This window comes from Furipterus horrens, unplaced genomic scaffold, assembly GCF_987537825.1.
Source record: "Furipterus horrens unplaced genomic scaffold, mFurHor1.1.pri manual_scaffold_3, whole genome shotgun sequence".
Classification (NCBI taxonomy): Eukaryota; Metazoa; Chordata; class Mammalia; order Chiroptera; family Furipteridae; genus Furipterus; species Furipterus horrens.
Genome location: NW_028327173.1, coordinates 27,360,281 through 27,387,866, shown reverse-complemented (window position 1 = coordinate 27,387,866; position 27,586 = coordinate 27,360,281). Strand labels below are relative to the sequence as shown.

The 27,586-nt window shown below is 48.5% G+C and overlaps 3 protein-coding genes across 13 annotated transcripts in view; 2 read left to right on the top strand and 1 right to left on the bottom strand.

The window, feature by feature from the left end:
• The window catches only part of SCMH1 (Scm polycomb group protein homolog 1), a 173,022-nt gene extending 164,491 nt beyond the window's left edge, over window positions 1–8,531 (top strand). For all 7 annotated transcript variants that reach the window (XM_090269223.1, XM_090269221.1, XM_090269218.1 and 4 more), the window contains 2 exons: window positions 6,202–6,344; window positions 7,349–8,531. In XM_090269223.1, the coding sequence (XP_090125349.1) occupies window positions 6,202–6,344; window positions 7,349–7,474 (269 nt within the window). In that variant the 3' untranslated portion in view covers window positions 7,475–8,531. The remainder of the gene's footprint in view (window positions 1–6,201; window positions 6,345–7,348) is intronic.
• A 2,342-nt stretch (window positions 8,532–10,873) lies between these two features.
• On the top strand, window positions 10,874–14,971 carry SLFNL1 (schlafen like 1). The gene is given in 7 exon segments (XM_090268261.1): window positions 10,874–11,130; window positions 11,132–11,291; window positions 13,161–13,354; window positions 13,356–13,447; window positions 13,450–13,481; window positions 13,731–13,874; window positions 14,870–14,971. Coding segments are annotated over 7 exon segments (981 nt in total).
• A 2,724-nt stretch (window positions 14,972–17,695) lies between these two features.
• Window positions 17,696–27,586, bottom strand: part of CTPS1 (CTP synthase 1) — a 31,998-nt gene continuing 22,107 nt past the window's right edge. For 3 of the 5 annotated variants that reach the window (XM_090269215.1, XM_090269214.1, XM_090269216.1), the window contains 9 exons: window positions 26,746–26,840; window positions 26,056–26,118; window positions 24,179–24,222; window positions 22,721–22,817; window positions 21,478–21,533; window positions 21,292–21,388; window positions 20,610–20,754; window positions 19,948–20,034; window positions 17,696–18,594 (listed from right to left, as the gene is read on the bottom strand). In XM_090269215.1, coding sequence (XP_090125341.1) covers window positions 19,950–20,034; window positions 20,610–20,754; window positions 21,292–21,388; window positions 21,478–21,533; window positions 22,721–22,817; window positions 24,179–24,222; window positions 26,056–26,118; window positions 26,746–26,840 — 682 coding nt within the window. In that variant the 3' untranslated portion in view covers window positions 17,696–18,594; window positions 19,948–19,949. The remainder of the gene's footprint in view (window positions 18,595–19,947; window positions 20,035–20,609; window positions 20,755–21,291; window positions 21,389–21,477; window positions 21,534–22,720; window positions 22,818–24,178; window positions 24,223–26,055; window positions 26,119–26,745; window positions 26,841–27,586) is intronic. The other 2 variants (XM_090269217.1, XM_090269212.1) reach the window with 2 other exon arrangements.

Genomic DNA, 27,586 nt, shown 5'->3' with positions numbered 1-27,586 from the left:
GGTGTAGCTGAAAGGGGCTCATTATGAATAACAAAAGATACCTTTATCTGAAATATATAACACACTGTAAGGAATAAACACTAAGTTAGATAAAGCAGAGGAATGAATCAGTGATTTGGAAGACAAGGTAGAAAAAAACACACAAATAGAGCAGCAAAAAGAAAAAAGAATTTTAAAACATGAGGGGAGCCAAGAAAAATTTTGGACAACATGAAGCGTAACAACATCCACATCATGGGAATACCAGAAGGCAAAGAGAGCAAGAAAGGGATCAAGAACCTATCTAAGGAAATAATGGTTGAAAACTCCCCTAATCTGTTGAAGGAAAAAGACACACAAGTCCAAGAATCTCAGAGAGTCCCAAACAAGTTGGACCCAAAGAGGCCTATACTGAGACACATCATAATTAAAATGACAAGGCTTAAAGACAAAGAGAGAATCCTAAAAGCTGCAAGAGAAAAGCAGGTAGTTGCGTATAAGGGAACAACCAATTAGACTGTCATCAGATTACTCAACAGAAACATTTCAGCCCAGAGGGGAGTGGCATGAAATATTCAAGGTGATGGAAAGCAAGGACCTACAACCAAGGCTACTTTACCCAGCAAGGCTGTTATTTAAAATCAAAGGAGAAATGAGCTTCCCAGACAAGAAAAAGCTATAGTAGTTTGTTAACATCAAACCAGTACTGCAACAAATGTCCAAGGACTTGCTTTGAAAGAAGAAGAAGAAGAAAAAGAGAAAGGAAAACAAAACCAGAAGAAAACAGTCTAACAATAAAATGGCACTACATACGTAACTATCAGTAATCACCTTAAATGTAAATGGCTTAATACTCCAATCAAAAGACATAGGGTAGCTGAATGGTTAAGAAAACAAGACACATATATATGCTGCCTCATCTCAGATTGAAAGATACACACAGACTAAAAGTAAAGGTATGGAAGAAGATATTTCATTCAAATGGAAAAGAAAAAAAGCTGAGGTAGCAGTACTTATGTCTGACAAAATAGACTTTGAAACCAAGGCTATAGTAAGAGACAAAGAAGGACAATACATAATGATAAAGGAAACAACCCCACAAGAGGATATAACCCTAGTAAACATTAACACACCCAACATAGGAGTACCTAAATATGTAAAGCAAATCTTCATGAACATAAAGGGAGAGATTAACAGAAATACAGTCACAGTCAGGGATTTTAACACCACATCGACTTCAATGGGTAGATCTTGCAGACAGAAAATCAACAAGGAGACAGTGGCCTTAAACAACACAGTAGATCAGATGGATTTAACTGATATCCTCAGAGCATTTCACCACAAAGCAGCAGAATTTACATACTTTTTAAGCACACGTGGAACATTTTCTAGGATAAACCACATGTTAGGACTCAAAATAAGTCTCAGTAAATTTAAGATTGAAATCATATCAACTATCTTCTCTGACCACAATGCTATGAAACTAAAAATCAATCACAAGAAGAACACTGAAAAACATGCAAAGACATGGAAGCTAAATAACATGTTACTAAACAGTGAATGGGTCAACAACTAGATCAAGGAAGAAATCAAAAGATACTTGACGACACAACAGTCCAAAATCTGTGGGACACTGGGAAAGCAATCCTTAGAGGGTAGTTCAAAGCATTACAGGCCTAGCTTAAAAGCAAGAAAAAGCTCAAATCTAACCTTACACTTAAAGAAGCTTGAAAAAGAACAACAAACAAAGCCCAAAGTGAGAAGAAGGAAGAAAATAATAAAAATCAGAGCAGCAATAAAGGAAATAGAGTCTAAATAAAACAATACAAAAGATCAGTGAATTCAAGAGCCGATTCTTTGAAAAGATAAAGAAGACTGAAAAACCTTTAACCAGACTCATCAAGAAAAAGAGAGAAAGGACTCAAATAAGTAAAATCAGAATGAAAGAGAAGAAATAACAACTGACATCAAAGAAAAAGGATTGTAAGAAAATATTATGAACAACTATATGCCAACAAACTGGACAACCTGTATGAAGTGGATAAATTCCTAGAAGCATACAATCTTCCAAAACTAAACAGGAAGAATTAGAATCTGAATAGGCAGATTACACCTAGTGAAATCGAAGCAGTAATCAAAAAACTTTAAACCAACAAAATCCCTGGACTGGATGGCTTCACAGGTGAATTTTACCAAACTAATACCTCTCCTCAAAATATTTCATAAAGTTCAGGAGGAGGGAGAACTCCCAAACTCATATTATGAGGCCAGCATTGTCCTAATTCCAAAACCAGATGAAGACACTACAAAGAAAGAAATTCTAGGCCAATATCCCTGATAAACATAGATGTTAAATTCCTCAACAAAATACTAGCAAACCAAATACACCAATGCATCTAAAAGATCATACACCATGATCAGGTGGGATTTATTTCAAGAATGCAAGGTTGGTACAACATTCGCAAATCAATAAATGTGATTCACCACATAAACAAAATGAAGGATAAAAACCACACAATCATATCAATATGTTCAGAAAGAGCATTTGATAAAACCCAGCACCCATTTATGATAAAAACTCTCAGCAAAGTGAGATTAGAGGGAACATACCTAAACATAATAAAGGTCATATATGACAAACCCACTGCCAGCATCATTCTCAACAGGCAGAAACTATAAGCATTCCCCTTAAGATCGGGAACAAGACAGGGATGTCTGTATTCAACATACTAGTGGAAGTTCTAGCCACAGCAATCAGACAAGAAGAAGAAATGCATCCAAATTGGAAAGGAAGAAATAAAACTGTCTTTATGTGCAGACAACATGATATTGTACATAGAGAACCCTGAAGATTCCACCAAGAAACTACTAAAACTGATAAATGAGTTCAGCAAAGTAGCAGGATATAAAGTAATATCCAGAAATCAGTTGCATTTTTATATGCCAGTAATGAAATAATAGGGAAATTAAGAAAACAATCCCATTCACAATTGCTTCAAAAAGAATAAAATACCTAGGAATAAACCTAACCAATGATGTAAAAGATCTGTACTTGGAAAATATAAGACAGTAGTAAAGAAAGAAATTGAAAAAGATGCAAGTAAGTGGAAGCACATACAATGTTCATGGATAGGAAGAATTAGCATCATTAAAATGTCCATACTACCCAAAGCAATCTATAGATTCAATGCAATTCCTACCAAGAATCCAATGATATATTTCACAGAACTAGATCAAATATTTCAAAAATTTATATGGAACTACAAAAGGCTCTGCAGAGCAACAGCAATCCTGAGAAAGAGCAGCAAAGTTGGAGGCATCACTCTACCTAATACCAAACTGTACTGTAAGGCCATAGTAATCAAAACAGCATGGTACTGGCATAAAAACAGACACATAAACCAATGGAACAGAATAGAGAGCCCAGAAATAAACCCACATCTTCATAGTCAATTAATAGTTGACTGAGGAAGCAAGCACATACAATGGGCTAAAGATAGTTTATTGAATAAATAATGTTGGAAAAACTAGACAGATACGTGCAGAAAAATGAAACTACACCACACTTACACCAAACACAAGAATAAATTCAAAATGGATCCAGACTTAAACATTAGACCCAAAACCATAAAAATACTGAAAGAAAACTTAGGCAGCAAAATCTCAGACATTGCTTGTAGCAATGTTTTATCAGATATATCTCCCTAGGCAAGGGAAACAAAAGAAAAAATAGATGACCATCTCAAACTGAAAAGTTTTTGCACAGCAAAAGAAATCAACAAAATAAAAATACAACTGACATAATGGAAGAACATATTCGCCAATACATGTGATAAGGGATTAATATTCAAAATTTATAAAGAACTTACAAAACGCAACACCAAAAAAAACAACCCAATTAAAAAATGGGCAAAGGACTTGAATAGACACTTCTCAAAGAGGACATGTAGATGGCCAATAGACATGAAAAGATGCTCAATGACACTAATCATCAGAGAAATGCAAATTAAAACCACAATGAGATACCATCTCACACCTGTTAGACTGGCTGTCATCAATAAGTCAACAAACAACAAGTGCTGGCAAGGATGTGGAGAAAGGGGAACCCTTTTGCACTGTTCGTGGGAATGCAGACTGGTGCAGCCACTGTGGAAAGCTGTATGGAGATACCACAAAAGATTAAAAATTGATCTTCCTTTTGACCCTGCAATTCTACTTCTGGGAATATATCCAACGAATCCAAAATACTAATTTGAAAGAACATAAGCACCATTATGTTAATCTCAGCGTTATTTACAGTCTCCAAGATATGGAAGCAGCCCACGTGTCCGTCAGTAGATGAGTGGATAAAACAACTATGGGACATTTACACAATAGAATACTACTTGACTGTAAAAAAGAAGAAAACTTTACCCTTTGCGATGGTGTGTGTGGACCTGGAGAACATTATGTTAAGTGAAATAAGCCCATCAGAGAAAGATAAATACCATATGATTTCACTCATAGGTGGAATCTAATGAACAGACTGAACTAACAAGGAAAATGGGGACAGTCTCATAGATGTAGAGCAAGATGACAGCTGCGGGGGTGGGGGTGCTGATAAGGTGAGGGGGTGGAGGGATTAAGCAAAAAGGACTCACGGACATGGACAACAGTGTGGTGATTGCTAGGGGGCGGTGGGTATAAAGGGACTAAATGATGAAAAAATACAATAAACATATTTTTAAGAACAGTTTAAGTTTAAGCTGATACTGGGACTATTTAGGAGTAGAGACCTATCTTTTTAACCCAGGGACTTGAATTTTTTCTCTTTTTAATCAGTTAAAGATGGTCTTTTTAAATAAACTTTTTTAGAGAAAACAAAACAAAACTATTTCTGTACGCTCCCAACATAGATGAATCTCCCAGACACAATGATGAGTTAAAGGAGCCGGACACAAAAGCGTGCATACTATATGAGTCCAGGGTCATGAAGTTCAAGAACAAGCACACTAACTGACAATGGAAGAGTCAGAACAGAGGTTACCACTAGGGAGAGAGGTATTGATTGGGAAGGAGCACAGTGTCTATATCTTGATCCAGACAGTGGTGAAACAGGTATACATAAATGTCAACATCCAAAAAGTCGTGCCCTTAAAATTTGTCCCCTTTGTGCGTGATACACCACAATGAAACACATGTAAGACACCAAATAAATATCTAAAAATAGAACACACCAAAAATACTGTGCTAGTCAAATAACATTTAAAAAAAAAAAAAAAAGACCAAGTAGTTGAGACTTCATATCAGGTGCAATGGGAGGCCATTGCATTGAGCTTTTAGGGACTGACACAGTCCGGTTACTTTTTAAAGGTTACTTTGCCTGCTTTAAAGAGAACATATTATTAGGATGATGTAATGGGGGAAAGTGTGTATAGCTTGAGCTATAACCAGCAGATACATGAAATGCTTTGTGAGGCCAGTTAGGGAGCTGGTCCTTGAAGCCATCTCTTGCTTAGCTAAGTTGGAGTTTGCTGAAGAAAAGAGAAATTGAAGGGAGAAGAGGGACATTCCAGGAAGTGGGGATGAGACATGCCAGAGATCTGCGGCAGGTGATGATCAAAATACAGAGATCCTCCATCCTTCAGGGGAAATGGGAGGAGCTGTATTTGAGCCACAGTTGAGATAAAAGCTCTAAGCAGAACACTAAATTAATGTTGAGCTTTCTGGTAGCCAAAGCCAAACTTTTTCTGCCTCTGTGCATTAGGCTATAGTGAGGTCAACTCCCCCGATCTTTGGAAGAGAGTCAAGGTATTACCCACCATTATTTTCTCCCTAGACCCCAAGGATTGGGCTCTACTCTTGCCCGGTTCCCGAGGTCTCTCTAGTAATGGTCCCCAGAACCTAGGCAAAGGAGTCTCACCCACCAGCCCAACACTGAACCCAAGTAATGCCATTTACCTCACTGTTACCCCAACAAGTCCAGGATGAATCACAGCCTCAATGTTAAATTCCTTCTATTTTCAAAATCAGATCTACCTTTAAAGGACAAAGATTTGACTTAAGAGCCTCAGCCCCTCAGATGCTTGTGTGAAACCCTCCCCTGCCTCTGCCTGCTCTGGTTCCCCTGTTCTGGCAAGACTCTTAGCCTCCCCATGGAGTCTTTCAGGACATGCTAGGGACAGTGGCAAGGAGTTCAAACCAGTCCCCATGCATGATGGCGGGTACCCTTCTGTCCTGCAGGGTCAGACCGATACCTGGAAAGCCAGGATGCTTCTCGACTGAGTGGCAGGGACCCCTCCTCATGGACAGTCGAGGACGTGATGCAGTTTGTTCGGGAAGCTGATCCTCAGCTTGGACCCCATGCTGACCTTTTTCGTAAACATGTAAGTGTCCCTGCCTGATCTCTTGTGGGAGTATTGCTTCTGAACCTTGTAGACTTAAGTGTTCCAGGTCCCTTGAAGCCAAGCACAGGAGATTACACAAACTTAGACTCTTGGGTCTAAACAGTCCTCCCTGGGCACTGAGTTCAGCTTACTCCGCTAGTGCAGGGTCTGATTCAGCCACGCTCCTCCTGGGTGTACGCCCTGTGGGCTCAGTGTCAGGGACAGGCCCTTCTCTTTTCCCAGGAACGCTTGCTCTCCCTCCCATCTGCCTGCCTTGGCCTGAGAATCAGGGGCCTCAGCCCAAGTTAAAGAGTCCCTTGTCAAGTGGCCCCCAACTCTCCATCCTCATCAGTCCCTCATCTTCTACTAGCCCCTCAAACATCTCTTCAAGGGACCATTAGGCCCTGTGGCCAGGGACTGCTCCTGATCCCCCTGCATTGACCATACTTCTGATTGAGGACTCAAAGCCATTTCCCTGTAGCTCCTGATGCTTGGTGCTGTTCTGCCCCTTGGGCAACTCAGAACAGATCTGCTACCTTTTGCTGGTCACTTAAATCTCTCATGCCAGGTGGGTTTGGAGGGTGCTCTCAGCTCAGGCCTGAAGATCTCAGAGCCTGCCTTGTGTGTAGCTCACACAGAGGGTCCCTGCTGCTCAGGAAGGAGGACTCAGAGTAACAGCGGAGGGTCAATCAGGGTAAAAACAGGCTGTGAGAAGTGACCAGCACACTGACTGGGGGTGCTTCCTGGACGAGATGGAACTGAGCTGGGTCTCAGAGGCTTGGGAGGATAGCAGCAGAGAAGGAAAAGGAGCAAACATGTGAACAGCTTAGCTCCGTGGGCGCAGCAGTAGATTTTGGGGGGGGGGAGGGATGGTTGGAGACAGGAGGTGGGAGACCAGGTAGGCTTTAGTGTCACAGCGGGTTCACTCGACTCAATGTGGCTGGTCAGACCAACCAGGCCTCTGATGGCACCTCCTCCCATGCCACCCCCACCCCGGCCCGCAGGAGATCGATGGCAAGGCGCTGCTCCTGCTGCGCAGCGACATGATGATGAAGTACATGGGCCTGAAGCTGGGGCCTGCACTCAAGCTCTCCTACCACATTGACCGGCTGAAGCAGGGCAAGTTCTGAACAGGAAGACACGGCCCAGACACCTGAGGGGAGGAGTACATGGGGGCGGCGTCCTTCTCCCAGGGAGCAGGACCAGCAGCCCACTCCCAGGGCCTCAGTGGGGTTCAGGGCCACCTAAAGACTGCAGGAGGCTGTGTGGAGCCCCCACTGCTGCCCTCCATCATGACATGTCCTTCCATGAAGGACTGAAGAGGGGAGTGGGGGACCCAGGGCTGGCGCTGCTCTTCCCTCAGCCCTGCCTCTGCTCTGAGGTCCCTCTATTTATTTCCCAAGCCTGGCCCAGCCTCTCACCAGAGGTTTAGACTGAATACCCACCATGTGATGGCAAAAGGGGCTGACCCCTGGGCTTTGGAAGACGGGGCCCTGAATTGGCACTCGTGTCCGGTTCCCTTACCACCTGCTGGGCCTGCTGTGGCACCCATTGCCCCACAGCTCCTGCCTTCTCCTTTCGCGATCCCCAGACTTTAAACACATGGTGCAGACCTCTACGTTTTTTAAAAAAAGATCTTTTCTTATTGCTAACTTATTGCTTCTGGCACTCGGGCAAGCCCTTCAGTTCCTACTCCTCTCACTCCAGACATGGGGTTTCAGGAGGACAGAGACTGCCCTGCCCTGGCCCCGGCCCCAGAGAGGCGTGGCCTCTTTACAGAGGACATTACCCGGGGCACATCCTCTTTGGGGTGGGCAGACCCAGAAAGCCTTGACCACATCACTCAGCATGGGGAAGAGAGGGTCGCTGTCAGCTTGCCTTCTCTCCCTCCACTGGGCCCTTTGCAGCTCCAGCCTCATCTGTGGGAGTGGAAGTACCCTGCCCACACTGTCCCCAGCGCAGCTCCCTGCCGTGGCTGGAACTGCTGCGGTGGAAGGTTGAGCCAATGATTTTAGGCCAAGAAGGCCGTGAAGTGGGTGGGAGCAAAGGGTCTCCAGACTGGAGTCTGGCTGTACCCATGCCACTGTCCACATGCTTCCTTCAGAAACCGGTCAGCAGTGCCACTGCCCCGCTGCTATCTGGACTTATTTTATGTCAATTTGTTTATAAATAAAAAACAATACAGAAGCCAGAGTCTTTTTAATCAGTCAACAGCCAAATCACTGTTTTCCAATGAGGTCAGTCCCTACCTCTCGGTCTTAGTTTCCTCGCATATCAAATGAGGAGCTTGGACAAGATGATCCCTAGGACTTCTTCTAAGTCCAGGTGTCCCCTGGGCCTCAGCATGGCATAGCCCCCCCAAGGAAGAGAAAGGGCTTCACTGCTACGTGCGCCCGAGCAGGAAGAACAGTGTTAGGGTGAGCAGCCCCAAGGAGCCTCCGGTGGCTGGGTTTATCCACAGCCTTGGCGGCAAGCAGAGGTGCAGACGAGCCCAGCCTGGGGCCAGGTACTCAAGGCCAGGGCTACAGCTGCCTGTTTCTCCGGGGGTCAAGGGGCAGCAGCACAGTGCAGTATAACCAGAGAGTAACTAAGTTTTCTACCACTCTGTGCCCCACAAATTACTCTACATGAATTAGAATGATCTCATTTAATCTTCACAACAAATCCATTTTATTGATGAGAAAAGGTAAGCTCAGATCACACAGCCAGGAAGTACTGAAGTAGGCATTTGAAGCCACGTAATCTGACTTCAGGGCCACACCTGAGGTTCCAGCCAGTCCAGCTATTTGCAGAGCACTTCGCGTCAGTCATTTCATTTCTTTGAGTCCATCTGGCTCTGAGGGGGTTGGATAAGGAGACTTTTGAGGGCCCTGCTAGCTCTCACCGTTGACTAGTTCTGACATCCTGATGAACTCAGAATGCCTTTTCCACTTGGCCACTGTGAGGTTCTAACTGTGGTCTCCGTGAAGCAGAAGGTCAGGGTTGCCAAACCAGAACAGGCCCCAGTTTTCCGCAGGCACTGGGATCTGACCATTCAGGGTACTCCCAGAAATGGCCTTGACCTATTTTTCAGAGCTCTTCTGGGCAGCAGCCTCTGGCTCTGGCATAGAGAAGGGCCTGGTGTCAGAGAGGGCCCTGGAACCACTGTGTGCATTGATCCTTCCTGGGAGTAGCTGGGCCCTGTCAGTGCTCAGTGGAGCCTGGGGTTGGTGACTGAAGTGGGGACCAGGGTGGGGGTGGGGTGGCACCAGGGGACCTGCATGGGCACTAGGGCCTAGAGAGACATTATAGAGGGAGGAAATGTACCTTCAGCCCCTGTGTTGTGGGAGCTGCCCAGAGGGAGCCCCAGGGCCAGGCTGGTGTCCCTGTGTACAGCCATCTGTTTACAGTGGGGATGGGAATTGGGGGGAAACATCCCCCTGAGTGACTTCCCACCCTGGCCTGCCTGAGAGCCTGAGGCTGGCGCAGATGGCATTGCTGACTGATGAGATCACAGAGGGAGTTGCAAGGCCCCGCCTACCTCCTACAGCCCTGGTTCTCACTGCTACCCCATGCCAAACCCCCAAGTGCCCTTGGGAGCTGCTGGCCAGGGTTCAGGGCTGTGGGAGCTCAGGGCTGGCCCCCCAGTAACAGTCAGGACTTGAGAATCATAGGCCTCCCTTTTTCTCCTATTCCTGTTGGCCCTGAATGCCCCCGCCCCAGCCGAGGTGGCCCCCAGGCACTGACTACCTCAAGGATCCGATCTGAAAAGATGTGGGCTGGTGGGGCCTGCCACACAGACCAGAGGCTGGGTGTGTGGGGGTGAGTGCAGGGGCTGGCGTGTGCACAGCTCAAGAGCCAGGTCCCCCACTTGGTGGGAGACTGGCTGGGGCTATATAGGGGCCCAGCTACACCCCTCGTTCTGCCCCTCCTCACTTCTGCTACCTGAACCAAAAACGGAGGACTCAGTCTAAACTAGTTCTTAAGAAGGGTCCACAAGCCTCCTGAAATTATACATATGTATATGCAAAGCCCATTTTACGAGAGGCTATAGCTTTCATCAGTGTGCCCGAAGCATAAAAACCTCTGCTCTAAACCCTCTGAGCCAGCCCTGACTGTTTCAGAGCCTCTTCTGGGCTCTGGTGGGCAGGAAACCCCACAGCCCGAGCCTGTGACTAGGGAGGGAAGACAGGACCCCTGGGTCAATGAAAGGATATGGGGAGCCCTCAGAGACCTGAGTCCTGGTCCCCTCTGTCCCTCTCTGAGCACGTCTGCTCAGTCTTCCCTTCTATGGAATGGAAGGGCAGGCTCACATGCTCCGTTCTCTGGCTCAGCCCTGTCTCGCTTTCCTCTACCCTGTCCCAGGCCTGGGGTGGGTGGTGGGCCCCTTGCCGCCAGCCCTCTGCCCTCCCTCTCTCTGGCCCTTCCCAGCCCCTGCCCATCTGTGAACCTCCCAGGAGCCTTACCTGGCAACCCTTGAGTTCCCTGGGAGGCCCTGGACCAAGCTGAGAGCCCAGGGCCCTGGGGAGAGCAGCCAGCGGTAAGGAACCATGGAAGCCCTTCTGAGGGAGACCCCTCCAGGGACTCTCCCAGGAGGAGATCAGCACAAACAGGTGCAGGAGGCCCTCCTGGAGCCCCCAGGCAAGCAGCCCCTGCAGGAGCTCCCCACGGAAGAGTCCCAACCTTGGGACTTAGGCCTGAAGGGAGCTCTCAGCACACATATTCTCTACGTGGGCCACCTGAACCCCCAGTTCTCGGGGCCAGTGCTCGCCTACCTGCTCCAAGACACCCTGGAGCAGCTGGAGGTGGCACATCGAAGTGGTGAAAGTGGTCATCCACGTGGACACCCTGGCCTCCCTCCCCTGGCACCTGCAAACAGCTTTGGAGGAGCACCAGACCAAGGAGCCGGTGGCCGGCAGGAAGGAGCCGGTGTTAGGAGAGGGCCCGGGGCGCTCGGACTACAGAGAGGTAAGTGAGGCTTTCCCAGAGCCACCAGGCCTGCAAGCCCCAGAGCCTTGCCCAGGCATGTGTGTCTGGGTGGCCTCCCTGGGTGGGGGTGGAGGGGTGTCTCTGAGAAACTGGGAACAAATCTGCAAACTTGGGGGCTGCTACCCAAATGACTGGCCTGAAGCTGGCACTTCCAGCTCACTCCCAGAGGGACAATACAATGACCCCTATAGTTTGCCTCCAGCCTGGAAACATATAAAGGCCAGGTCCTCTGCATCCCAGCTTCTGGGTCTGGGCCAGCCCACACCTTAGATCACACAGGGATCCTGATTTTCTCCTGGGTCCTCATTCAGTTGACAAGCACCAACAGCTGCTCTGGGCTAGACTGCAAAGCAGAGCGCAGGCTCGGCCGCCCTCTAGGGGCTCTCTGCCTATGAGCTGAGCCAGATGCAGCCCATGACACAGCTGCAAGGTCATCTCCTGGAGCTGTGGGAGGACACGGGAGGGACCCCATGGTTCTCTGGAGACAAATTAGCAGGGAAAGTGAATCCAGCCTGGGAGTGGGACAGGCATTCCAGGCAGAGGGACATGGCATGTAGGAAGGAGCAGTCTGGCGAGGGGGATGTACCATCTGCAGAAGGGTGGGCCATTTGGTGTCCCCGAAGCTCAGGCTAAAGGCTGCAGAGGAGCAAAGAAAGAAAGAGGTCAGGGGCCGGCCACCAAAGGCAGTGAGACCAAGACAGAGTGGGACTGGGAGGCTGGCTTCTGTGGGAACATAAGGGAACAGTCAGCTCACTGAGGCTGCGCAGGTTACTCAATGAGACAGGTGATACTGGTTTCTTTCAGGGTGGAAACGCCATGGTGTTTCAATTGTTGCAGAACAGCTCTGTGACTTCCATTTCAAGACCAGTGAGCCTGATTTTATGTTTGTGAGACAGTTAATCACAATTCTGATAAATCTGTCCTTCCTGGGCACTTCAGGGCTCATGGTAATATGGCCACCATCACCATACCCCAACCCACACTGAGTTCCCAGCCCTGGAAAGCCTCTTCCAGAGCCTAGAAGGCAGCAGAGAATACAGGAAGGAAGATCGTATCTGGGGTCAATGATGGGATGGGGAGAGCCTGGAACAGGGAGTCCAGTGAGGGGCTGACCAATGAAGCCCAGACCAGGGAAGTGGCCATGAGCTCATGCCCAGAGCCCCCAAACAGAGCAGAAACCATGGAAGGGGACTCAGGAAGGCCTGAGAAAAGTTGAAATACAGAAGGACTGGCTGATGGTCCAGAAAGTAATCAACAAAGGTTTCAGGGGGATTAGGAATAGGGTGGAGGCTCTGGGAGCCCCCACATTTCAGATGCTTGAAGCTGTCACATCAGACCTCAGGGCACTGAGGTATCTGCTGGTGATACAGTCCTGGGCCTCAGAGGTCTGTCCACAACCCAACTAGGAAGAGATTGGCCCACAGGTGTCGCAGCTTCAGCCCCGGAAAGGAGACCTCTTCTTACCTGACATGCATCTCATAGTCCACCTAGAAAGAGAGCAGCCCTGCCAGGAAGAAACAGTGGCTCGTTTGAACCCTTGATCCAGCAGGGATTCCCTCATTGACTGCAGAACCTTAGGCAGAATGAGACCCCCTCTACCTGGGAGGGGACATGGGGATTCCTGAGTGGGCTGAGCCCCAGGGCAGTGAAGGTGGGGGTTCTGGCAGCCTGTCTCTCTTGCTGCCCTGGTGTGGGCTCCTGACTCTTGCCCCACCACAGCAGGAGGAAGACACCGGCCCAAGCCCTGGCCAAAGCTCTGGCCTCCTGCCAGCCCAGGCCCCGGGGTGGCTTAACTCCCAGCACCAACCCAGTGGCATGCGCTCGGACAGCACCATCGTGCACCAGCAGATCTAGGGCCAGAAGCGGCTTTTCCAGGGCACCTTCCTGGGCAGCACAACACGCAATGTGGAGTTTAAGAGGGGAGGCAGCAAGTACCTGAGCCTGGCCTTCAAGCATCACCTGCGGCGCTACATGTGCGCCTTCCTCAACAGTGAGGGCGTGGATGACAGCGGGCTGGTGCGGGGCGTCCGCTGCAGCCACCGTGGAGGACCGCGTGCGCCTGCTGATGGACTCCATCCTGCAGGGCTTCAGGCCCCAGGTCTTCCCGGACACCTACATGCTCACCTTCATCCCAGTGGCAGCACCAATGCCAGCAGCACTCCCCTCAAGGTGCGCCGAGGGACAAGAAGGTCTCTGGGCTGTTTTGTCATCTGTCATCACTACACTCTGCTGAGCTGTGCTGGGCACGGAGTGGCAGCAAAGGGGAGTCGGGGAAATGGGTGACTAGAAAAGAGACTTGAAACAGCCCCAGCACCACCAGGCCGCACCCATGAGCCGGAGGGCCAGGAGCAAGCAGGACGGGATTTGGCTGCACACTGTCAGGCGCAGCATCCCAGAGCTGCTGCCGCCCTTACCCAGGGGATCCGCCTGAGCGTGCATACCCACAAGGTCCAGGTAGAGCCGCAGCTGTATGAGACAGACCAGGGAAAGGTGTTCCTGAGATGTGACGGGAGCATCCAGGGCCCACTGACCGTCCATGACATCCAGGAGTGGTACAGACAGGTAAGTGGCTGAGGCTGGGTGGGTGGGATGGGGCACCAAGCGGGCCCTGGGCCGCACCCCCTCGCCCCCCACCCCCCGCCCTGCTTTCACCACTCACTGAGCAGTCCTGGGCCAGCCTTCGGGTTTCCCTTGGTGCTCCATTGTCCCATAAGTGTGCTGGAGGAGCCAAATTGAAATAACCCTACTGCCTCCCATATTCTACTGTCTTATGGCTGGGGGAGTCAGCAAGTAGGAGACTGAGAACTTCTAAGACAACCCCAAGGATTAGATATTACACTTGGGGGAAGGCCCTCAAGATAGGGGCAGTGAGTGCTAGATACAGTCCCAAAGAAAAGCCTTTTCAAGAGAGAAACATGAGGCAGCAGAAAAGCAGAGGACGGCAAGGGGCTGATGGAGAGAGGAGGACATGGTGGTAGTGAGGGGCGGAGGGGGGCTGCCAACTTGAGCCTACCTCTGGTACTCAAGGAGGCTGCAGAGGATGGGTCATCCCAGGGCCGGGGAGGCTCAGCTTCCCGTAAGACCCCAGGGCTGATTCCATCAGGGGTGGACGCACAGCCAGAGGACCTGGCTTCCCCACCTAGCAGTGCCAATCTGGTGCCCAGTGGCCTTAAGCAGGCACCCCAGGCTCTCTGAGCCTTGCCTTCCCCCATCAGTTCAAGCCCAGGAGGAGGATGTGAGGACCTGAGACAAAGTCAGCTTGAGCCAGCAATTTTCAACCAGTGTTCCCAAAGATTTTTTAAAACGTGCAATACCTGACTTTTTAGTCAGGGGCACTGACCTCTTTTCCCTTAGATTGTCAAATAAAAAAATGACAAAAGCCAACACAACAATAGCCATCTGGTGTGACTGAATCAAAATTATAGCTATTTGTTAAACTGGCAAAAAATATATTTTGTGCGTGCCGCAAAATTTTAGTAATTAGTTTATGCCTGCCATGAGATGAAAAATGCTGCAAATCGCTGGCTTAGACATCTGTTTCTGTGATGTCCCCTCAGAAGTGGGCAGTCGAGCTGAGCAAGCTGGAGGAGAGGGTGAAGGTGTTGACAGTGGAGAAGGAGCAGCACAGGCCCATCTCCCGCACCTGCTGCATCCTGTGAGGCCCCACGGGTGGGGGCATCTCCCTGGGAGATGCTGAGATTTCCTACTTGAGCCAAAGTCCTCCCAATAAACCCATGTGGCTTCTCAGAGGGCACTGGGAATATCAGGCTTTCTTGCTCCTTCAGCGACACTGTGCACACACACAGCCTGGTCCTCACGTGACTTCAATCCTGAGCAGACCCCAAACTGTGTAGCTAGAAATTGCTCTTAGCATGATCTCCAAGGAACCTTACCTTCAGAAAGAACCTGTAAAAACTTGGCCAGATCTGTACTAGAGCTGAGCTAGAAGAGATTGTCCCCATTCCTAAGATGCTCCTCTTTCCCAGGCCAGAGTCTATTGACTCCAGTTGGCTAGACAAGGCCAGAAAGAAATGTGTCATCCTGGGAAATCCCCTCTGCAAATGGCAAGGCACATCCGTAAGTGTGCTTACAGGGCAAACAGACCACCTTGCAGCCCCTACCCCTGGCATGCTAAAAACTGTGATTCTCATAGCTCTTCAATAAATTACAGGGACTGGGACAGAAATGATTATTTCTAGGACCCTTGCCAGCCAGTTGGATGCAGCTGGGTCATGAGTCCCATGCCCATTTCCCGTCCAGGAGGTCAAGCCAACACTGGGTCCTTACCACACAGCTGAGGGGGAAGGAGCCCAGCTGGTCAGGTTCTAGTCCAGCTCTGCCTTCATGACTGGGTACCCGGGGCAAAGTGCTACCTCTATGCAGTTAACAGCACTTGCTCATTGTCAGGCTGGTACCGTGTCTCTCCAGCACACTCGGCACCTGCCCAGAAAGGGTCTGACTTCCATTCCAAACACCCTCCAGCCACTGGGGTAGTCCAGCTCGGCCATTTCCCCTCCACCATCTCCATCAGCAGAGTCAAAGATGCTAGAAAGGCAGCATCTGAATGGGGACAGGCCTGGGCCCCCTGTTACATCAAGAGCAAAGCCCAAACCGTGGTCTGCGGGGCTCTCCATGACCCGCCCCACCTGCACACACCTCCTCCTCCTGCCCTTGCTCACGCACTCCAGCAACACTGACCAACTTGTTTTATGAGCACACTTGTCTCAGGCCCTTTACCCTGGCTGCGTCCCCTGCCTGAAATGCTCCTCCCCCAGGGCTGCTCGACTCCCATTTCCTTTCCTCTCCACCTTCAAGTGGAGAAATTTTCTACCCACCCTATTTTAAATTACACCACCCTCCCCTGCTTCTGGGCCAGATGCTAGCCCAGGCATCACAATCCCCAGAAATGCCCTTACTGGGAAATAGCTGGTTTCTGCAACGGCAGATGAAGTCATGTTGCAGTTAAGCTGCTCCAGACTAAGAACCGGCCCGGATCACCTGGGTTGAAGGACACCAGAGACTGCCAGGTTTTCTCCCCAAAAGCCTCTGGGTCCTGGTCAGTGGACACTGGGCATGAAAGGCAGTCTTGGCTTCAGCCCTTGTTCCTAGTACGGTCTCATCTGCACAGCTGGGTAGCAGGGTTGGCCAGGCTTCCCAAACCCTGGAAAGGCATCAGTGGTCCCTTTTCTAGAAAGTTGTGCAAGTGACCAGCACCTAACAATTGGTCATTTGAGGCACTCTTAAAGGACAGGACCATCTAACCATTATGAGGTTTTTGCAAACCACTTTACACCCAGCCACGTCTTCCTTGTGCCAGGGAGCGTTGCTGTCACCAACAGACATGTCAAAGCCCTTGGCCTGGGCAATGCTTTTACAAAAACAATTGAGGACTGTCTGATGGAGCCATTGGTGAGGTTAGAATTCACCTGATCAGCCACATTCAAAGAAGTATGCTAGTTGAGTATGAACACCTCTGTAAGTGGAGGCATTTTATTTTGACCATGAGAAATGGGGACAGAGGTAGCTGGGTTGCTCTTGGTCAGGAGGAACAGCAGCTTCTGGGCATTGGTGGTGAACTAGTCAGTGAAAGGGTAAAGGGTAAACCCACTTCTTTCCTAGATCTCTCTGATAGAGGAGCCCAGTGGTAAGAGAGAAGCCGTTTTCTCCCCAACCTCTAGTTTCTCAAATGAGTGAATATTGCTGCAGAGACAGTTCATGAGGTGTGCTCAGCAGCCATGGGCATTGTATCGCTACGTTCACTCTGAAGGAAAAACCACCCAGGACCATTGTGTGTGTGTGTGTGTGTGTCTCTCTCTCTCTCTCTCTCTCAGGGGGCAGGTTCCTGTCTGGCAGAGGGAGGGCTCTCTTCATGAATAGCACCTTCTACACCCCCTCCTCAAGATCGAACAGTACACACAGCACCCCAGATTCTTTCAATATCTTGATGTGCTGAGAACCTAAATTTGAAGTCTTTTGGGAAATTCTGGTTCCTATTTTTGTCTCCTCTTAGTTTTCTTTTTTTTAATCCAACCAAGGATATGTTGTTTTGTTTTTTTTTTAATTGAGTTTAGAAAGAGAAACATTGATTGCCTCCAATATGCACCCCAACCAGCACCAAACAGGCAACCTAGGTATGTGCCCTGACTGGGGATTGAAACCGTAACCGTTTGGTGTACAAGACGACGCTCCAACCAATTGAACCACCCGGCCAGGGCGCCTCTCTTAGTTTTTAAACAAACTATCAGATCATCCACTTGAGGCTGCTCACCTGGAGGAGAGCCTGGGACTCACGGTTCAGGTGACCAACCACACCCAGACACGTCTGGCACAAGACATTTTCCGCCAGGCGTGACAGAAACAGCATTACAAACGAAGTGCGTGTCTCCTGTTCTGCATTATTTATTTCTTAAATTAAGAGTATACAAGTCCAGCCAGAATATAATGTGCACACAGCTGTGCCTATCGTTACACGTGAAGAAAATAGATTTTCATATTGCCTTTCAACTGCAGTAACACCATCCTGAAAGGAAGAATCCCCTTAAGCAAAGCTGTCTATAAGTGAGAGGGTTTTAGAGGCAGCTTCCCCCAAAATTCTTTATTCTTTTGTAAGCGACCCCTTGATGCAAGGAGTGTTTCCCAGTCCCGGGAGAGAAGCACAGCCAGAGGACAGGAATTCTAAAAATGGGGCTTCAGAGACACAAAATTCTTGCCATTTCACGTGACAGCAAACTGACTGTCCCTTTGGACTATGAGTACCAGCCACAGTTGGCATGAGAGTCCCCGCGGCACAGGGCAGCGTGGAGGCTGTTCCGGTGTCACTGCCCTTGGCAGCAAGCCCTCAGGTCGCCAGCACCAAGTGCTGGGAGCGTTGGCTGCACACACCCTCAGTGCTCCCTAAGCACCCTGGCACTCTAGAATGGTCTGGGCCTCCCTGGGGAAGCAAGACGCTGCACACTCGAAACCAAGACCCGCAGTAGCTGGAGAAACGAGGCAACTGACGGGCACTCGACCAGCCCCGTCTGTCACCCTCTTCTGCCCAGACATCCTGCTTCTCGTCTGAGGCTGGCAGACCAAAAAGCAGAGTGTCAGCACCAGGCAGCACACCATGTAGGAGCTGATACACATGATAGGACATGCAAGCCACACAGTCTTTCAAATACCTTTCCCCCATAATAAAATATTCTTAATAAAAACATAATTTAAAGGAAGTGTCAAAAGCCAAGTGTAAAATCAAAGCTGTAAACTCCCAAAGTCTGAAGGCTCTCTTGAAGAATCACCCCTGCTAAAAAAAAAAAAAAAAAAAAAAAATTAGCAATTCTATGTTGCATGTATGTTAAAGTAGAAAAGTCAGAATTTCTATTAGCTGCTGTGGTAAACTATGACTTTTTCTTTGAAGACCAGTAGTAGGAGCCTAAAATGAATCATTACAAGCTAAATTTATAATTCCTACAAAATCATACATTTTTAAGATCTTACATGAACCTCTATATCTACCCCAATAAGTTTTTTTCATAGCATCTAGCCTCTTAACAGCGCCATGGACAGTGAATACTCCACTTAGCAAGGCAATAAGAAATTCTATATAATTGACCAAATATCTACCCCTTTACCATTGAAGTTGCCTTTCTCTGTGGCGATTTCTGAGACCATGGACCAGCCTCTAGCACACTACCAGGAGCAGAGCACTGATGAGTCCGTCTGGGCTACGTGCTCACCCAGCAGAGAGTAAGCAACCACCGGCCTCCTCCCAACACGAGCCTCCGTCTCTCGCCCACCCACCTCGCTCCGGTTATCACCGGCCAGGTGGGGAAGGGTCATGAGCCCATTCCACCAGACTGCGTGACGCAGAGGCCCGCTGGTGGTGAATGCAAGGCGTGTGGGAGCCAGGGGGGCTGCCTGCCCAGGCTGCTGGGCCAGAGCTCATCTTACCTGTGATGGGACCCACCCCCCAAATATGGGACCAAGCCACATCCCTGGTTCTGCCTTCAGACCCCACAGATTCCTGACTGACACCCCGAGTCCCCCTGCTACCCTCAGCAGCACACTATGTGTCTCTGCTGACACAGCTCGCCCCACCGTCTCAGCAGGACTTTACACCCTTCGAGGCCGTGCCCTCAGCGACTGCACTTTATAGACACATATCCTGTCACTGTAACATTCAAAGTCTGAATGTTATTCAAAAAAATTGATCAGATTTTAAATGATTTCTAGAATAAGCAGCAATTAACATAAAAGTGCTGCATACATAATTTTTAGAGCACTTCCTGATGAGGCTTTGCAAAAATGACAAATACCACATTGTCACACCTGTCACCTCCTTCAAGATCTCTTAAGTTTATGGCTACATGAAGCATCAAAGGGCAAAGAATCCAGTCCTCCCAGATTTGGTCAGACTGGCACCTGAATGCAGCAATCGGAGGGGACAACTGCCCGGGCCTGGCGCCCCCCAGAGCGGGGTGGTCACTGCTGTGCTTGGAGGGGTCTCACCCATTCGATGCCCATGCTGACTTCACCATTTTCATTCTCTGACAGATAAAAACTTTAACACTAAACCCATGATATTCTTACAATTCTAGTGTTATCACCATTAAAAAAAAACCTAAACTAAACTAAAGCTTAAAAATATATACGTTACCATCAGTCATGATTTATTGATGGAAACTTCAGTTCAGTGATTTCAGAGTCAGGGGAGCTGCTTCCGCTTCTGTCACTATAGGTGTCCCTGCGGAATTCATAGTTTATTCATCATCTCCCACCAAAAACTCACTCATCATCCCCATTTTTGTAACCACCGTTACTGTAAGGACACTTGTCTGCACACAGCAAAAGTCAGAAAGACTCTTTACTACATGACATATTTAGCTTAAGCCTGTAGAACTTCCAGTTACAAAAGAGACACACTTGAATTATTCTTCCATCACGATACCCTAACCACCAGCTCAGAGTAACTAACTGCCTCCGTGTTAAGGTGCACAAGGACGGGAAACCATCTGGGCTGCGGCCAACACCCTGGGAAAAACCACAGTTTCCCTTGGACCACAGGGTCCTCCTTATAAATGTAACCCTGGAACCCTGATGCTACGGAGAGGGGGACCTGACCAGAGTGCCAGGGGAAGGTCATGGGCAGCATAGGAGCAGCTTGAGAAAACCCCTGGGCAGGTGACGTCACTTGCGTGTCTGGGTGAGAAGGAGCATCAGCCTGGCCCCTGGCCCCTGTGGCTCTGCTTATCACTAATGGGGTGAGGGCTTGCTGTAATGATTCATGACCACCTGAAGGACTAGAAAGCCTGGTCCCACCTAGGCGAGAGCCTGCAGCCTTTCTGGAGGTAATGCTGGAGCCTTCCCACAGAGGCGAGGAGGAGGCCAAAGTACGGCGGGGATGGCTTGATAGGCCTGGACAGGAACTCAGGGTGGTACTGAACCCCAACAAAAAAGGGATGATCTGAAACAGAAACGCAAGAGAGACAGCTTCACTATGTGTGTGCACATCAAATGTGGATGAGGAGAAAAAGCTTGTTCAATGTTTCACGTTCCCACAACACTGTAATTATCTGGAAACAGCTTCTCGATTGGAGCCTGGGTGAAAGTAACCACAAGGCATAGGAGATCTGATGCCCCTCGCTGCATGCTTCACACCCCTGGCTGAAGGGACTGCCCCTCCAGGTCCCTGTCCCTGGATTGAATCATGCAGGTCACATTAGATTAGAAGTGGGGGGGTGGGGGGTGACTCACATACCAAGTCCCAGCTCTCATTCTGGAGAACGAGGAATGGAAGCCAGAGGTGAAACAGCTACCCACAGAGGCCATGGCACAAAGCTCATCCTTGGGGACCCCTGCTGTCCCAACACTTCAGACCCCGCCCCCCGGAAAACAGTGCTGCTTCCTAATTCTGTTAAGTCATGGGTAACAACTAACATTTTTATATTTTCCCACATGCCAAGAAAACTTGTTTTCTATTCAATACAACCCCAGTAATGACCTTCCAACTCCACGATTTCCATTCTCTCTCCTCCAGCATCTTGGCCAACAAACTTCAAGCCTTGCTCCTCCAAACACTTTTTCAAAACTGGATTCACCTATTGAAGAATGAAGAATAATTTCTCGGCTTATTGTTTCCAAAGTAACAGAAAGAAGAAAATTTTAAGTCACAAAGCTCAATTTCTACCTCAAACCTGTGGCGGTGCCTCTCCTCCAAGTAATCGGGGTCTCCATAGAGTTTCCCTGGCAAAAAAAACAAACATACTGATATAAAAAATTCTAAAAAAAAAAAAAAATTCTGATTTTACAAAAAAAAAAAATCCATTCACAACCACATCCTGCCTTCCCTTTTACTTATGATCTCCACAGACAGGTGCGGGAAGATTGTCCCTGTGACTCTCCTGCCCACCACAGCCACCTGCTCGGAGCAGCACAATTGAGACTAAGTCCTGGGCCCCGACCCTTTCCGAACACAGCAGGACACACCATGACAGAAGTAGACTTGCATCACCACCCTCCAATGTGTGACCCCTGAGGTACAAAGCACTTTCTGCTGGAAACTGCTTTGGAAAACAAATCAGGACACACCAAATGTCTGAAGCCCTGACAGAAATGCTGTAGGAGTCACACAGGTGACAGCGAGGGCCAGCACCGGGCAGTTAAGCCACAGCTGTCAAAGCTCCTTAGCACTCGGTGGCTGCCCGTGAACAAGGGCTGCACTTGCAAGTGGGCTGTTTCACAAACCCACTCGGGTTGCCGGGTGAGGTCCCCAAATCTGCAGAACATCAGAGATGGAAGGACTAACAGATCGCTCAGGTACTCAATTGTGCTGCTACCGAGTCCCCAGACACAGAGCTGTGAGAACACAGAACAGTTTATTCTTGTATTATAAATTATTGTATTCTTTCCCAAACAAACATCTGTAAACCTACTTTTGCCCCCCACCCTGCATAGACTGAATTTTTTCAGTAGGCAAGAAAATTAAATCTTAATTTTCTTAAATATTTTCCTCCCCAGATTTTCCATAAGTCGTTAGCACCTGCAAATACTTTTAGAATTAAATCTATTTAGGTTGAACCTTAAGAAACTGCCATTTTTTTCTAGGACAAACACTGCCAACGTGGGCCATTTCATATGGTTCAGTCTCATGGATTAGGTAAGGAACAGATTACAATGGACTTCACCTAACTGCCTCATCCTGGGGACTCACCCACACCCAAGATCCCCTGGTCCCTGACTGCACCACCTTTGGCCTAAGACCCATACAGCTGCTTTGCCTATTTCAGTGCACCCTAAAAGTGCATGATTAGGAAGGGAAAAGAACTTCCCAAGCCAGAACAGAACCAAAACCACCAGAGCCCAGAAGCACTCCAAGAAGCGCATCCTGGAGGAGCTGGGCCCGAGGCCGGGCCAGTGGGGGCAGCTCTTACTCATAACGGAGCTCTTGGTCTGGAACAGGGTTCTCCTCTTGCCCAGCCTCATGGTCCCGCCCATCTGCCCAGCATTGTGCTCTGGCATATCTATGACCTGCAGATGTCAAAAACACAAGCATGCGCTGACACTCCGCTTCTGTTAGACACCAGCACTGACCAACATGAGCGTGTGAGGAGGCTCTATTCCCTGGCCTTCCCTGTAGATGTGTCACAGGGGAAAATGCCTCCCAATGACTATTTTTAAACCTTCACTGGGCAGGGGCTGAATCCTCCAGCCTGTCCTCACGATCTGCAGGACCAGGCACAGCTGCTCCTGCCTTGGCCGTTCCTGCCCCCCGCACGTGGGCTCACACATGCCTCTGGGCTGCGGCAGTTCTCACAAAGACTGACATGGCTGCGGGTACACCAGACAGGACATGGTATCATGCACGTCCCTTACGCCAGTCCCACGAGTGGCTCAGCGGAAATGATGCTCATCTAGGGTTCACCAAGAGCCGACAGTAACTTAGTGAACGTCTGTGGACGGAGTGGCGCGGTCCCGCAGCCCCGACAGTCCTGTGCTCCTCTGAGCACTGCTGACATTCTCTGTGCTGCTTCCCGACCACCCCACCGTATGTCAAAACCTTTCTTTTTCTCCTCCTGAGGTCTTAGTGTTAGCAAAGTTCAATGCCAGGTCAACAGACATATACTAATGCTGTCGACGAGCCTTGAGATCAAGGGCTCTCTCCACCTTGTTGAGCACAGCATCCTCTGTGCAAGAGCAGGCCTGCCGCCCCTGGGCTGGGGACGCAAAGCCAAGCAAGGCACCGTCCTCGCCCATGAGGAGATACTGCATGAGGAACGCTGGTCTCCAAAGGCTTTGGTTACCATTCAACAAATCAGTACTACATTCCATAAGTTCTTTAATGATATGCCCATCTCCCAGGGTTGTTGGGATTTAATGAACCAATATACAGGGTGAGCAAAAGGAGGTTTACAGCTGTGGGTACACAAAACAGTTCTTGCGTTATTATTTAGTCCTGTACTGTAGATTTTTCCATACGAACAACTGTAAACCCACTTTTGCCCATCTCTGTATATAAGTCAATGACCAATGCCTAGCACAAAATAAGTGCCTGTGTTTCATATCGTGTTTCCTATCAGTATAATTATAAAGTGCTCCTGGGAGCTAAGGGGAGTGGGGATGGAGAATTATTTTAATCAGGATGCCCCCTAGTTGGCTGGGGTGGCACCTGTCCTTAAAACTTTCTGTGGCAAACTGGGAAGAACAGTGAGAAATTACACAACGAAAAAGAAAATTCTTCCTATCCAGCAGGTCTGAAAGTGCAGGACCTCAGGGTGCTCTGGGACGCAACCAGGTGGGCTCATTTCCTGTCTCTAACCATCATCAGCCACTTTCCTAAGTGACCCTTCCACACCCTCTAAGCCCTAGTGAGACTCAAGCACTGGACTTACCACAGGATGATTGGTGTTGGGATCAAACTCTGTAGAATTGGCATCTGAAAAATCAAAATATCTGCATTATGAAAATATTTAAAAACAAACCTGATTATCTAAAAGTTTACTTCCTAGGCTCTCAGTCACAATTTCCCTCCTCAGTTTAAAGTCATTCAGTGATTAGAACAAAAAATTGGGATACTATCTTAAAGATGTAAAATACACACACGAGCACATTTTTTCCATTAAATCTGTAACTCTCTGGGAGGGATCAAAGCTATACAAAACGGGGGCTTGGAAACCAAGTGTAATCTCAAGTTTTTTTCACTTTCCGTTTCACGATCTCTCTCCAAAACGGGCAAGTACTATTTCTTTCATTCTCGGCACCTTATACATTGCCCTGCTCAACTGCCTCACTCAACAGCTAAATCATAAAGTAGCTGACTTCAAAACCTAAATAACCTTTCTATCTTTTACTGAATTGATCAGCTAACTGTCAAGACTAAAAGGAAAAGCACCAGCCCCTGGCACTGTAATTCTGCTCTTTCTATCGAAACGTACAGGTATAATTCCCCTGCTGGGCCTCAACTGAAGGAGCACTCATCACCAGGCTGCTCCACCCCCGGGAAGCTGTGTGGTGGCAGGAGGCGACGGCTGTGAGGGGTCGACAGCGCCCAGAGGACCAAGGGTGGTGGGTGTAAGAGCACCTGCTCAGCAGCTGGAACCTAAGGGCACACTGCCTACGAGAGCAGGCCACCGTCCCCTCGGTGTTCCTGTGTGGATGGGAACTGAGCCCAGCTGTTAACAGTAGGCTGGCCCCAGAAGAATCACATGTATTATACTTTGTAAAGCCAGACCAGTGGTAAATCCCTTCAGGTTGCTTTGGTTCTTTCTTAGAACTCATAAAGTCCTCCTGAAAATCTAGCCTCTGTCAGCCGGGCTGCAGATAATACGAGGTGGTTGCAGACTCCTCCAGTGGTGGCCCTGGTGAACCACACCCCCGGTACTCACACTGTGTGGTTGTTCCTCCTCCCACCTCCCACCACCGACCCTGGGCTTGGCCATGGGACCTCAGCAAGACTGATACATGCTTGCACAGTGGGCTTGTCATTTGGAAGCTGGTAGGTCTCCATGGTGTGAGGAAGCTCAGGCTGAATTAGTAACTAATGAGCTGCCACATGGAGAGACCTTTGCGATGTGCTGGGCCAAGCTGAATGCAGGGCAGGGTGATCTCAAACACGCCACACGGAGCAGAACACGAGTCACCCCACAGAATACTGAGAAATATGCTATTGTGCTGGAAGCCACCGAGTTTTGGGATGGTCTGGACAGTGATGCAGTTAGCCAGGCACAGAGCCGATAGGATTCTTTCCTATTTGCCATCCCTGTGTTGGAACCATTCACATGCATTATTTCATTTACTCTTTATAACCATGTGAAGTGGTACCATTATTGTCCCACTTTACAGAGGTAACAGAGGCCCAGAAAGGCTAAGGAGTGTGCCTAGAATTACCCATAACAAATGGTCAAGTCAGAATCCAAGACCCTGACCACCTGCACAGCCCAAGTTCATAATAACTGCACAGCCTCACACAGGCCGGAGTTTTCTCGCTAGACACCAGCTAAGGGACAGTGGGCCACGGTGACTAAAGTGTGAGGATCCCCAGAGCAGGAAATACGGGATCACAGAGCGGGCTCAGCTGTGCTCCCTCCTTCCTGGGGTTTTGCTTGGAGGGGCGCACTTTTCCTCAATAAATGTCCCATTAATGCACCCCGAGAGGTACTGAGAGATCCGGCCTGTCCTCCACGGCTCCCAATGACCCAAAAGGCACCAGGTTTCACGCCCTCCTGGAACATTTAAGCAAGAATTTAACAAGTTTTAAGTAGACACTTACCTTGCCATCCCAGCACATTTCTTGAAAATTCAACCACTGCCAGCTGCATTCCTAAGCACACGCCTTGAAGGTGAGAGAGAAAAACAAATGCAGCCCCACTGAAAGGTAGCGTTCCCACGCGTCACGCCAGCCTGTGGGGACTGAGTGTCCCGCTTGTTCACAGCGCTCCAATCCCAAGCCCTCCTCCCTTCCTGCTATAGACAAGCGCCCCTACTATGTTTTATCTGCATCGGATTTCAAATACTGGACCTAAGTGTATGTGAAGGCTCCAGGTTTGGGAAGTTACTGATTTTAGAAATAATATTCTATTCATTACTTCAAAGAGTCAAGTGTTCCTACCCCATTTCATTGAGTTCCCATTTACAATGGGTCAAGCTGAAAATCACTGAAATTTATAGCACAAGGAAGCATCCCAAATCACTCCGCTCAGTGACATTCAGCTGGTGCTCCAAGTGAGGATGGAAAAGTCCCCCATGTCTTGCCCAAAAGCCAAGTTCAGTAAATAAACACGATTTCCTGACATTTCAGCCTTTGAAAATTCCACAACATCTACATGCAACTCAAAGTTTAAACTTCTCTTTTTAAAGGAGGGTTTGGATCCCTCCCAAAAAGAACCAAAAAGGCCTGCCTTTGGTTTGGTAATTCCACTTCACTTACAGGCTCCTGCTGGCACCTTCCTTGTGTTCTTACCCAAAAAAGGCTTCTTCTGTTTCCGAGCCCAGGCGATAGCTTGGATTTTTCCTTCTGTCCCTCGAACCCCGAATCCCCCTGGGACCAGCACTCCACTGTACAAGAGAGCACAGCACAAGCAACCCCCTTTCCACCAGCCCAGCTCCCAATAATTGCCCACAGAGCCACTTCCCAGACACAGATGCGGTGAAGTTACTCCTTACACTCTGCACTGAACCATGTGACCTCAGGATTGACAAGGAGCTGAATAGAGACGCCGTGAACTTAGAAAACACACACAGCCGTGGATTTTTCTTAGTGATGTTACAAAGTGCTCATAACAAGTAAAAATAAGAGATGCTATACAGAAGTGCAACATTGCTACCCCACGGTATCTGTCACAGGCACAGCCTCTTTCCTCATTTTTAATCTGTATTAATGTAATCACTTATTTTCCTCTTGGCTTACTGTGCTCCCTGGGTAGGAAGGCGCCTTTCCTCACAGCTCAGAGTGCCACACTGTGCTAGGGTCTCAGCCACAGTTGCAGTACCAGTGAATTCTTCTTGTGAACTAGAAATTCTTGCTCATGTTTTATGATTATAAATAGCAGCTGCTGAAAACAAACTACTCATGAGACTCCACTGACAGAGACTCATCAAATCTTCTGGATGAAAATCTTTATATAAGCCTCATCAATAGATGCATACAGCAAACAGTATCAATAACATTAGAACAAGTTCTCTTCAGATTCCACCACACTGGTAAGCTGTATTTTGGTAAAGTTTAAATCACCCAGTATGTAGTCTTTTCAATAATTAAAAGATAGTTAAACAAGTAGATTTACCAGCAGCACATGAAAGCA